The following is a 13,102-nucleotide window of genomic DNA, read 5'->3' as shown; positions in this document are numbered from 1 at the left end:
ATACTGTGGAAAATAGCCAGAAAATAATCATAAGTAACGATTAAATGCAAAGTGGTGTATAAACACATAGAAAGTAAAAAGAGGTGAGTGATAAGGAAGCCCCCAGCAGTCTAAGCGCTAATATGAGGTATTTAAGGCAAAATAGGTCCTGATTATTCAAGACTTTGCATGAGAAGGATTTTAAATTTGATTCTGGATATAACAGGGAGCCAGTGTGGGGGAAATATGTTCTAGTCCCTGACAGCACCCTTGCTCCAGTGTTGTGAAAAACAAAATGCTCATCCTCTGGTGCTAACTGAAATGCTATTATGCTAACTTGCAAAGATAAGGTGATGAATACGGTTAAAACACAAAGTGTAGAATAGCAAGATGGAAATGGTTATTATGATGTCACCACCACCGCTTTGTGACCATTACCATCTTTGATTTTTTTTATTGTGTTTTAGAGCCATATGTGACCATATGTTTGGACACTACAGTGGAGTGCTAAGTTATCAGCTAATGCTAGCAAGCTTGGCTCGTAAGCTGGGACCATAGGAAAAAATCCTGCTTTTTAACCATATTTTAAAAAGTGATAGATGTAACCACTTAAATGTTACCCATGATTTCTGCATTTTAAACCTTCCTCATTCAAGTTTTGGCTTTATAATAATTTACCATATTTAGATGCGAGGGTGACATGCTAGGGTAAGTGCTCAGCAAACTGCATCTATGAACTGTATGCATGCAACCCACTCCATACCTGCTAATCGATGCTAATAAAATACTACACCTACTAATCAAAACTGAAGCTTCTTGAACAGGCTGCACCACCAAAGCTGAGGCCTAGCAGTGACCGGCTACAGCATTATCAGCACACCTGTCAATCAAAGCAGCCATGCTTCATTGAGCCATTATACAGGTGTTATGAAAAGACCAACACTTTTTTATAACAGGTTAAACATGGATTTTAATGCTGTTGGGTATTTTAACACAGATGTCTGTAGGGATTAATTCCCTTTTAGGTTAGAGTGGCCTTGAAGGCCGTTTTGGTACAGAGACTGCACTACTTTGTGTGGCTCTGTGATTCTTGCTTGGGTTAAATTTTAACAGTGCTGAGTTAGCATCGTTAAGTCATTTTAGCAGTTCTTTACAGCCTCAGTCAGCCTAATACAGTTACAGTTGTTTTGTATTCATTAATCTACTAGAAGGTGGAAGAATGACACTACACTGCATTATTTAAAAGAAACTTGGTGTAGCTTTTGAAAAGAAAGCCTAGGCACGAGAGAGAAGTATGCAAATAATTACATGCAATAAAACTCATACAAAACAACTTGAAGGTAAACATGTCCAAGTGTAACTCTAGCATGAATAAGGTGTGAATGGATTTCAATGAAAAACAATAGCACCTAAAAAAAAAAAAATAAAAACATCCCTTGAACTCAGGATGATATTGTAAATCATTGTTGCATGGATAAAATTGAGGTTGAGAACAAAATGATGTGTTTTTGTTTCTTACAACCCTGCCTGCATTTCGTTTTCCCGGGCTTAGCGGGGTTTTAGAAGTGACATATCCCCTAAAGAAGCTGATGTAAGCACAAACAGGGGGGAAAAAATGCTGCTGGGAGACAGTGCTAGGCAGCCTTGTTTAGCAGAGACAGGAAAAAAAAAAAAAAAAAAAAAAAAAAAAAAAAAAAAAAAAATTACTTGCAGCTCAGCATAATGGGCCTCAGAGCACTTTCTGACAAACACCTTTTATTTAAGTTTCATACTAAAGCCTCAGCAAGGGAACGAAAGCAAAGTGCACGGTCCAAGGGAACACCCAGCTCTGCTGAGAAGGTGTTGTTGTTGCTTGATAAAAGTCTGGGCCTCCTGCTCTCCCCACCCCCAACACTCATATGCAAGACCTGACAGCACTCATTGCCACACACACACACACACACACACACACACACACACACACCAGGATGTGTATTTTGTTACAAATGCAATGACATAAATTTGCTCTTTGGTTTTCATCGTTGACACTTCACATTAATAATAAAGACAGAAGACAACAGGAGGCATATTTAAGTACAAATTATTTTATTTTTTGGTATGGCTTCTTTGAAGGAACTGTAAAAGACATTCTTATTGGAGAAAAAAATAAAAAAAATAATAGAACATTTCCAGAAAATATGAATGGGCATCAATGAGCCAGCTGTCAAATCCACTGACGGGGTGCAGCTGTGTCTCTGCAAGTTAAATGACTTAAGTGCCATAACTGTAGTCATAACGAAACAAAAAAAAAAAAAAAGCTATTTTAACTTAGTACCTCTTATAAATACCTACATATAAATATTGTAAATGTACTTAATGACAGACAACATTAAAATGCTGTACATGAATGTCCTTTTTGAGAGCAACAGTTTGACAATCTCAGTGACAAAAGAAGAAACAACACTGGTGTTTGAGCTCAGTGTCAGCTACCTTTAAACATCGATATACAAAGCTCCTGGTCCCCGTACGGCCACATACTGCTTGTGATTATCTACATCCATCTGAAATTATCAAGACCCAAGTCAGATAAATGTGACTGCTGGAAACAGTCAGGTCAGTTTCAAGGAACTCTCTGCACTTGGTTCTCTGGTGTGGGAGGGGCACTTAAGTTTCAAAGAGGGAGTTGTTATTGTTTTTAAATTAAGGCCTCTTCAAATAAAATAAGTGTGTAGTCCTGACATCATCTTGGGACAATGGAGCTCCGACAGTCTTATACTGAAACTTTCTGTTACCTCTTGAGGTGAACTCTCTTGTTGTCCCTCCTGTGTGGTGCTGAACACTGGAGGTTTGTTCATGGGGCAGTGCTCTGCCTTACTGTGTATAGCACCGGGTACACCCTCATCTCTGACTGTTCCCCCAGTGTCCTAAAGCAGCATTGCCCTTCATATCCACCCCAGATCCACGGGAATCTGGAGGTAACAGGGGTTTAACATGTCCCCGACAGCTCTCAAAACATCAACATGTACCATGGACATATACAACTTCCACTGATTGAGCAGAGAAACATGCGAACATTGATAATAATAGCATAGAAATAAAACATGGACAAGGACATTAATAAAGAAGGATTAAAAAAAAAAAAAAAAAAAAAAAAAAAAAAAAAAATAATAATAATAATAATAATAATAATAATAATAATAATAATAATTAAAAAAGAAAGAAAAAAGAAGAAGTGTCAGCTTCTGGAAGCTCTCGGAAGCAGCCACATGTACTGCTCAGCTTCTCAACCTGAACCTTAGTCCTCCCACTACTTTTACCCTTTAACCAATGAGCCAAAAGCTCATCCTGATCATATAGTGCAATAGTCCCACCCTTTTTTCCTGAAAGCTACTTCTGGCAACAGCAGGATCACCCCGTAGGGCATTTTTCAATATCCTCTGTCCAAAGGCTTGCAACCACTCCACCTCCATCTCCTCCTCCTGCACCCCTTCCTCTGCTCCTCAACCTGCTCATTGCATACGGTCTGGCTGGATGTGCTGCTGTGGGGCGTAATGCAGGAACGCTGCACCAGTGCCAGTGGCAGAAGGGAGAGTGGGATGTACGGTAGGTGGGGCTGTGGTGGCGGTGGAAGGCCCAACAGTGGCTGTGGGGCTGGCGGTGTAGCTGTAGCCCAAGAAGCCAGCCGGGGAGGCGGCGTACGGGTACTGCTGCTCAAAGGCAGCCTGGGCGTACTGGGTGTAGGCTGCGCTGTAGTCCAGGTACGGGCTGGTGCTGACAGAAGTAGAAACCTGAGTGGGCAGCACCAGGCTGGGCTGCACATATGCTTGCGGGTAGATGTAAGGCTGGGCCAACCTGCACACAGACACAAGGGGGGGGGGGGGGGGGGGGGGGGGGTGTTAGACCAGAGGACTAAAACAACTACTACAAGAGAAATCCAACACCTGGCTCCATTGTTTACACTGCGACCAGAGGGCGAGCATGTTAGAAATATACACTCTAGTGTCCAGAACTTTGAGAACTCCCACAGAAATCCACTGTTATTAAGGATAATCACACAAAAGAGGTGAGGGAGGCAGACTCAACCCTCCATCAGTGTCAGTTAGTAAAAGCTACAGAACCTGTTGGATAGGCCCTCCTGGAAGGACGGGGGAGGGAGGGGGTGAATGATAGAGTCAGCCGTTACTGGCAGGTTTTCAAGCTCAGGCATCAGCAGAGTGTTTTAACAGCTGCTGCACTTCACTTACTAGACACACACACACACACACACACACACACACACACACACACGGCAGAAGTTGCAGTTGCTCTTGTTCTGGCTTAGTTTGAAAATCTCACTACAACAGGTGAACATGTTAGCTGGGGAGGGGAGGGGGATTATGGTGGCAGGGGAGCTCATCAGGGTTGGGTGCGAGGCTCTGCCAGGCCACATGGGCAGACTCTCAGATGTAGCTGATTAGAGCTGTGGGGTCTGGGGACTGTACAGTCTTTGCTTTGCCACTTTATCCACAAAAGAAATGGGAGTGGAGAGGGTTTTAGATTAGTCTATTTTTACTCAGGATTTGAAGCACATCTTTGGAGTTTGTTGTATAAAGGGATTAGTGATGGCAGCAAGCAAAAGAGCCCCCCTCTTTCATATACATGGTGATATAACTGACTATTGAGAGAGCCTTGACCCCGGATCCTGCAGTCGTGTGGTGGGCAGGGTGGGGCGGGCGGGGGTTGGGGGGGGGGGGGGGGGGATCCGCAGACAAAGGCAAGATAGCAACAACAAAATGTCACATTGACTTACACTCTTCAACCACATCTCAGTGCTGAATAAAATCTTCATCTCATGGACTGTTTTCAAGTTTCAGTCTTATCGTTTTCCCCTCTCACACAGATTCAGTGCATTAGATGAAGGTTAGTATTAAAACACAGCTATCAAGCAACCAAAAACAAACACAAAAACTTAAGCATGCAGGATAGGGATTTCATCATAGTCTCAATACACTCATTCACACACACACACGTCTAATATTTCTGCCCTCCCCATTTATTCACCCGCCAACACACACACCCGTTGCCACTGCAAACCCCAAACCATGCCATAATAGGGAAAGAGTCACAGTACAAATCAGGATAACCTCTTCACTTCATATCACACAGAAGGGTAAAGATAAAAAGGCACTCCAGTCCATCACAGCACACGGCACTTCACTCTCAAGCCATCACTGGCACCTTGGAGAGAGGCTGGCTGAGGGAGGAAGGAGGGGCGGGTGGGTAGATATTTTCTGCCATATCCCTTCTCGGGACTAGTCCGAGTACTGTGGGCATCCTCTCATCCTCTGCTGGCACACTGGTCAGCTGGCAGCAGGAAGCAACCATGGCATAAGAGTGATTATTGTCAGCAGTAACATTAACGTCCTATTGTGTGGTTAAATAGATGCAGGGAAGAAAGAAAGGGGGGGAGAAGCATTTTTCAGGTATCATCTCAAATGGAAAATTCAAACTCCATAAAACTTGTATTGTATTCAAACAACAAATGAGTCATCTGGCAAGTGAAGGGGAAATGAGTTCTAGTGCCAGTGGTCTGAGCACAAAACAAAACAGTGGCTTTTAACAAGTAGGCATAAGCAAATGAGGGCAACCCCCACCCGTGAGCGCATTCTACAGAGAGACATTCACTCTGCACACAGCTTTCAAAGATAGCCATACATTAATGCTGCGGGGCATATGTATGCCCTTTCACTCGCCTTGTGCATAATGAGTTCGCATGTTCTGAGGCAGATTTTGGCCTCAGGCAAGTGACCTTGTGTAGGTGAAGAGAAATACAAAAATGAGAGACAAAGAAGTCCTGAATTAGATCTTTTGTGTCTGAAGAGGAACGGATAGACATACAGTGAGAGCGGGGGGAAAAAAAAAAAAAAAAAAAAAAAAGATGGTACCGAGGCAAGTTGGGGACGAGGCCACAGATGCCAAGTGGTGGGGGGAATGTTGATGACGGCCCGAAGATTATCAGACTGGCCGTCAGCTGGTTTTGTGCTGACAGCCAGTCTGTGTGCACCTCACATAGTGACACTCTGAGAATGGCAGGCTGAGACACCAGAGAGACAAGCTTACAAGAAACCATTTGATGCCCGTAAACATTACTAATATAAGCAGCTGAACTCGCTGTCATTAATGAAGGCTGCATAACGATGTGATGGGAAAAATCCTGCGCTCGCGTCACACACTGAGCAGCTAAATATTTCTACATGATAACAAGTGAAGTTTCAGTGCGTGACTCACCATAACACAGAGTGGGGAAACAGACAGGACTGGATAGGGCGAGAAATTAACAACCGATTTACAGCACCTTGAAGAGGGCCTCCACTCTTTGTTAAAAGGAACCTGTTGTTCTTTGAAGTCAGACAGACGAAGAAAAAACAAAAAACAAAAAAAAAAACGTGTTTTGTTTGACACCTGTAGAGGTGCGTTTCCAAGGGAGGCACAGTCTCATTAAAGCATTAAGCCTACAACACCAGGGTTCCCATACCCTTCCCCCTCATTCGCTTTTTACCCCGTCTCAGTCTCACAGAGGTGTCAGTTTTCAATATCTCCTTTTGACACCCCGGCAGTTGCAACACTGTAAGGGGAGAAATGAAAGTTTAAAAAAAAAAAATAAAAAAAAAAGAATGCAAAAGAATATACATATAAATTGTGTGATGCACGAGAAGCAAGCATATTGACAACTCATCTCCTCGCCATCAAAACAATGTCCCTGGCCTCAGTGGCCCCCTCAGGGCTTCACACTCCTCCACATCTGCTGACCACAGCTATACACACACATCCAGAGCAGCAAGCCGTAACCGGCACACCACCGCCACTGAGACGCTCTGAGTACTGTATAAAAATCCTACTTCAGATCATGTCCTCCTCGTGCCATATGTTGTCAAGTGGGGGGGGGGGGGGGCTGAAAGAAAAGCCACTTGTACACTCTGCAGCTTAGGGAAGTCTGGGTGCCATACAGAAGAAACTCAGGAGGACAGGTGCTCTGTGTGCCTTTCCACGTCTCTGGGGTGGCGTTCATGGGAAATTAAGGGGGGTGTCAAGACTGTAACATGAACCAGCACCTGTCAGATGCATGCCTCAAACCAGCACTGCATATGGCAAACTCTCAGGGTCTGGTACCATCCATGCTTTGTGCAGTAGGACTGTGGACATGGGACTTTTCTGTGCCTTCTTAAGGTCTTGGAACATGAAAGGACACCCCCCCCCCCCCCCCATGGGAATCCTATAATTTAGAATTTGTGATATCTTTCAGAACGCTGTATGGCTCATAAGTAGTCCTCATAAGAGTCTTAAGTCTTTCGGCTTCACTGTTCTCAATAACCACTAATATATTTCCTACTTTGTCATCGTCCCTGTGGACTGTCCTGGGATTTCCATGAAGCTCACATATACCTTATAGGGCAGCAACTTACAAATTACTTTTCTATATTAATCCACACTGCTTTTTACTAAGTCATGGTTGCTCTTGTTCCTTTTTATAGAAGAGTTCAATCACAACTGAAGCAAACTCCAACCAAAGCCACAAAGCAAAATCTAAAAGCATAAATATGTAGTTAATGGTCATATAAAACCCAGTAAAATACGCACATCCAAAGTAAAACAAACAAACAAAAACAATAAAAAAAAAGAACCCCCAAACAAAAACAAAACCACATACACAGTTGTGATAAATCACTCTCAAACCACCACAAAGTCCTAACAATAAAAAACTAAGCATCAGGCTAGTTAATGATGGGCTTAAAATTTTGCATCTTTTTAAGACTAAAGCATGGAAGAACTGTTTTTTCTAATATATAAGCAATTTATTTCAAAACCTGTCCCAGTGTTTCTTGCATTTTCCTCCAGACAGCTGAGTGTTTTGCAGTGGTGTAGCTTTAAGGATGATATCTGAGAGCTGTCGGTTAGAGTAGGGGGCGGGGGCGGGGGGGTGTCATTACTCTAGCGAAATGCTCATTAGCTGCCCAGCAGACCGTGGCTCCTAGACGCTATCCAGGCTGTTTCTACAACAAAGCCACTTGGAGAAAGTCTTCTCAGTGACAGAGCCCGGTCAGGCAGGTACACGAGTCAACAGGCTCCTGCCAGAAGTTAACAAGTGAGTCACACATTCACCTCTGGAATGCACTTCTATTACCACAGATATGCGAATCATCTCCCGGCCCTACAAAACTCAAATATGCTAATAGGCTACTTGTGGAGTTGCATGTGGACACAGAAACTGACGTGTGCTTCCCAGAGGCCCTGTTTGTCAAAGAAATGGTAGCCTAGCGGTGTTGCGCAGAGCGTGATGCGAGCGAACAGAGCTAAGCGAGCGCCCACTCCCTCTCACTTACCCATACTGCCTCTGGATGAGCGCTGGGTGGATGGGCTGCACTCCGATGGATATGCCTGCAAGAGAGGAGGCTGGCTGTCAGACACACATCTGCATTTACAGAGGAGGGCTAGAGAACAATACACAGAGGGCATGGGGAGACAGAGGCAGCGCCTGTTTCGATCCTGCCACAGAACAACAATTTCAAATGTGTGGCGAGCAACAGTACCAACATGTATGCACTTGGGAAACTGGGTGTCGTTCGGCCCATAAATAGTGGCAAGCTAAGAACACATGTTGCACAGTTAATTATAGTTTTTAGCCCTCATGGGGGTGGGGTGTATTTTAGCTAATCAGTTTGTAAAGATGACGTCTAGGCCTTCCCAAGAACTCAAACAAGTATTAAATAATCTTTTGATGATGGTGACCTCATTCTGTCAAGCAATCTGTAGTTCTGATGGGAGTTTGAACCTCACACCCGCTTTCAGTTTTATGGATACTGATAACTTTTGTTTTCTTGCAACAAGTCTTGAAATCAGAATCAGAATACTTTATTGATCCCTGGGGGAAATTATTTTTTGTTACAGTGCTCCATTTTAAACCAAATAAACCTCATCTTACCGGTCTGTAAACTACGAGGCTTGGCACCCAGGTAAGCCAGGTTGACGTTGGCCTTCCTGCCATCAATGATGGGGTTGGGATCCTTGCAGGCCCTCTCTGCTGCTCCTCGATCTGTCATAGTCACCTGGTGGCACAGTCGGAGGGAAAAAAGGCGTCATGTTACAAATAGCTTCAGGGCTTTGGTCTGACAAATCAAAACAAAACCAAAACGCGCTTTAAAAATTAAAAAACAAAACAGGTTTTGGTCTTCACGAAAGCCCCCCCACCCCTACAGGCTTTCTTCTGTTATGATCCCGTTTCTCTCAAGAAGGGGAAACTACAAACAAAGCACAATGATAATCTTTGAAAACTGCCCACAACAGCAGTAGCCGGCCACTCAGCTGCCACACGGCCATGGGCAGAGCTGCTGAAATATGGATCTGGGGAGAGCAACAAGGAGCTTATCCAATTAGGGCCAAAATAAGGAGATTGGTATTAGTCCACCCCTTCCTGGCATTAGTTGAGGCCTTCTGTTTTGATTGCCATGTTCTGCCAACACCGAGTCACCTCTGTGTGAGAAACGAGCAGCGAATGTAGGCCACAGATTGCATTGTTTAAGTGGACCATTTAAAAAAAAAAAAAAAAAAGCCTCTTCATCGTGGAAGGATCTGGAACAAAGCCCACTCAGGGCCTGTGTTGTGAACACACAGGAAGGAACGAGGCCGTGTTTACACTGAAGAGCCTTGCTGTGGGGGGGGGTTCTACTAATCCACCTCTGAAGTGTGTTTAGGAAAAAAAGAAAAAAAAAGAAAAGAGGTGTACTCAGCTTTGGGCAACTCCCCTGCCCTGCTGCCAGCTACCTCTGCTCCAACTGAAACCCTCAGAAAAATAGAGTGAGCAGGTTGCCTCATGACACACACACACACACACACACACACACACACACACACACACACAAAAATGTAACTCAGCATAAAGTGCTCATCGTGCCACTGTGTATCATCCTCGGCAGCACCCATATCACCCTGAGCCTGTCTAACCTGAAACACCAGCCTCCTCGCGAAGCCGCTCGATACCAGCTAGACTCACAGGACGGGCTTTCTTCTCAGTTAGAAGGCTGATGTGTAAACACAAGAAAGCAATTGTCTTACAATTGTGCCGTTAGAGGTAAACATGAACACATAACCGTTTTCCATTCCTTCTTTGGCCCGAGAGGTCGTTATTTGGGCTGATGCAGCTTTCCAAGTTCTAGTAAATATTTGCATTTCTTATGCACTTCTGTTCTTTGTGTCAGAAAGAGTGCAGGTCTTTGTCTTGCGAGAACAAGACAACTCACCTCTTAATGTAGTTTTACACTGGGCTTTGCAGGGGTTCTTTGACACTTCTCACTAACACAGCGTAAATCAACTATGGCCAAACACAGTTCCAATCAACACAATGCGATGACCTCATAAACAGCAGGTTTAAGCACAAGTCAACAAGTTCAGCTTGCAGAATGATGCGATCAAAGGGAAACTTAACATACATGTGGGGAATGGGATAAAGCCAAATTTACTGATGCTGGAATTTCTCTCAGCAGCCAAGATGTGATGTAAATCATGTGCTCCGGTCCTTGACAATGGAGGGCAGGGTGTACAAAGTAAGCCTCCCCACTGCTCCAAAATAACCATATAAAGCCAGCAAGAACACACACACACACACACACACACACACACACACACACACACACACGAGCCATAAGCCGAGGCTGTTTAGGAGTGAATGAGGTGGGGGAGACTTGATTGGGTGGGTTTGGGGGGTAACATCAGACATATGTTGAATTATAATCTTCTTAGTTATCCATCAACTTGTGTGAGCCCTCATCCTCATTAAGCTAAAATAACAGCCAGCCAGGCAAAAACGGAGATGCTGCTGCGCAATTGTGCGGTTAAGCCTCAGTGTGTGTGCGCGCGTGTGTGTGTGTGTTAGGGGTTGTGGTGGGGGTGCATTTGACATGTATTTGAATGACTGAATGCTGTATTATGCGGAGTCACAAAACTCAAAGAGAGAGAGACACAGCAGCAAACAAAAAGATCGCTGTTATGTAGACACAAACAGAATTTAGCTGATAGATGATACGGTTTGATTGCGCTAAATGTCGTGAAAGCGAGCGGATGATAGTGAAAGTTTTGCTTCTACTTACGAAGCCGTATCCTCGGGATTTGCCGGTCTGTCGGTCCGTTATCACCACAGCCTCATCAATGTCCCCAAAGGCCTCAAAGTATTTTCTAAGTGAGGCATCGTTTGTGTGGTATGGCAGCCCGCCGACAAAGATCTTGGTAAAAGTAGTGTCTTTCTGAAGCGCTGTGGGATGCATGACGTCCAGGGCTCCGTTCATATACTGATGAAGAAGCATTGGATCAGCCGGAGACCAGTACTTGGCACGCGGAAGACTTAGAGCTAACAGAGTCCCAGCATCAGAGAAACCAAGCCCAGTCTCGCTATGTTTCACTCGAGCTTCTCCAACTCTTTTTTATGTTTTTTCAAAGTTGCAGCAACCTGATGATATCCACGACTCAGTCCGCGTGAACTCGCGTCGAGGACGCCTGCTGCTTCGCTGCTGAGAGGAACCGCTGGGATCATTTATAGTGCAGTTACCCGGGCCACGCCCCCTTCCGCTGCCAGCCAATCGGCTTACAGCCTAGGTGCCGGCCTTGGCAGCGCTCACTCCTGCTAGTTTCCCCCTTCATCCTTTCCCGGCGGTGTGCTGCACCTGCTTTTGTCTTTTACAAACACAAAGAAAAAGCCGCACACTACGGCAAAAAGCGCGGAACCATGTGGCAGACATGGTTCTGTAACGAGGAAGTAAAGGATTCAGCTTCTTTCCTAAAACACCTAACCCAGAGCTTAAAATAGTGCTTATTTTACTCTCGTTTGACTTTGGAATCGTGAGGTAGCAGCTATAGCCTGAGCAGATAGCAAAAGTTAAAGAGTTGCTAATGATTAAACTCTCAATGCTCATGAAAAAAAAGGGGCCGCTGAAAGAGCAGCTAAGCTCACATACACAAACTCTGGAGCCTTACATGGTCATGATAAGCTCCTGATTTCCATGTTTATCATGTAGTCGACATAAAACAGTCACTCATCTACAGCACATAGAAAGTGCTTCAGTCTCATGATCACTATAAACTTTTTTACATCTCAAAAGGCTGGAATAGCCCCTAATAATATTACCATATATAGTCTTTGACTCTTTTGAGCCAGATGCCATGACTCCAATAGCTTTACATGGTTGGGCATTCTGTTAACAGACTGGTTAAGCCGTATTTTTTGATAGTATACTGAGAAATTAATGGGGCAAGTGTAAAAATGTCTTGCCAGATGTTGCATTCTCTATGTACTGCTAATAACAGACCCAGTGATGCCTTCAGCTGTAAGTGCTGAAAGCAACAGGTCAGGCCTCATACAATAAGTTTAAATTGCCATTTTGCCTTGGAGTTCCAGTTAATCGCTTTATTTGACTTGGACTTTCTGTTCAGCTAATCAAAAGAGTTTGGTGCAGCGGGTGAACTGCTGAGGAACCAGGACCCAGAGAAGTGTCACAAGCATCACGTCATGAAAGTCGAGGTGAGCCGATGAACTGTTGCAGCAGCACATCTTCCCGCCCTCAGTGCCTTGGAGTTCCAATGCTAAGTACCAAGGGTCAGGCTGACAGTGAGATGATACTCTAATGACCTCAATAAAAAAGGTATTTAATTCACACCTTCTCCCCTATGAACTGCTTCACTTTTCTCGCATGCCCTTTGTAGCTCGTCTTGCTACCTCATTCATATCCTCTTGATAAATCCCTCCCTTTTCCAGCTTTGTGCCTCAGTCAAAAACCCCAGTGTTTAACTTTGATATCATTTGTCCTGCTTAAGCTCCCTGGCCTTTTCTATAAGTAACAGCTGGAATTAAAACCATACAGGGCAAAATGCTCCACCTGCTGGTTAGCTTGGATTAACATAGGCAGAGAGGAGGAGACACTGTGAGCCAGATGTTCAGTTTATCTTAACTTTATGATTATTCCCAACACCTACAGAGAAATAAACAGCTGAAGTATTAGAGACAGTGGTGATGTTTGAAGGTGATGTTTTTAGATGCAGGGTACAGTTCCCCAAACTCTCAACAATCGAGACAGCAAAATAGCTGGGCTCTCCCTCAGGCTGGAATAAACATGTTCAAATC

General features: G+C 44.3%; 1 protein-coding gene across 1 annotated transcript; it reads right to left on the bottom strand.

The window, feature by feature from the left end:
* Window positions 1-2,056: 2,056 nt before the first annotated feature.
* Window positions 2,057-11,511, bottom strand: LOC146669312 (RNA-binding protein 38-like). The gene is made up of 4 exons (XM_085405872.1): window positions 11,079-11,511; window positions 8,918-9,041; window positions 8,319-8,373; window positions 2,057-3,810 (listed from the first exon to the last, which is right to left on the bottom strand). Exons 1-4 carry the CDS (start codon window positions 11,289-11,291, stop codon window positions 3,468-3,470), a joined length of 735 nt encoding a protein of 244 aa, XP_085261998.1. The 5' UTR covers window positions 11,292-11,511; the 3' UTR covers window positions 2,057-3,467.
* Window positions 11,512-13,102: the final 1,591 nt, after the last annotated feature.

Source organism: Rhamphochromis longiceps, linkage group LG5 (assembly GCF_057381845.1).
Source record: "Rhamphochromis longiceps isolate RC_006_pf linkage group LG5, R_longiceps_female_GT1.1, whole genome shotgun sequence".
NCBI classification, from domain to species: domain Eukaryota; kingdom Metazoa; phylum Chordata; class Actinopteri; order Cichliformes; family Cichlidae; genus Rhamphochromis; species Rhamphochromis longiceps.
The sequence above is the reverse complement of the archived record's forward strand: the minus strand, read 5'-3'. Positions and strand labels throughout refer to the sequence as shown.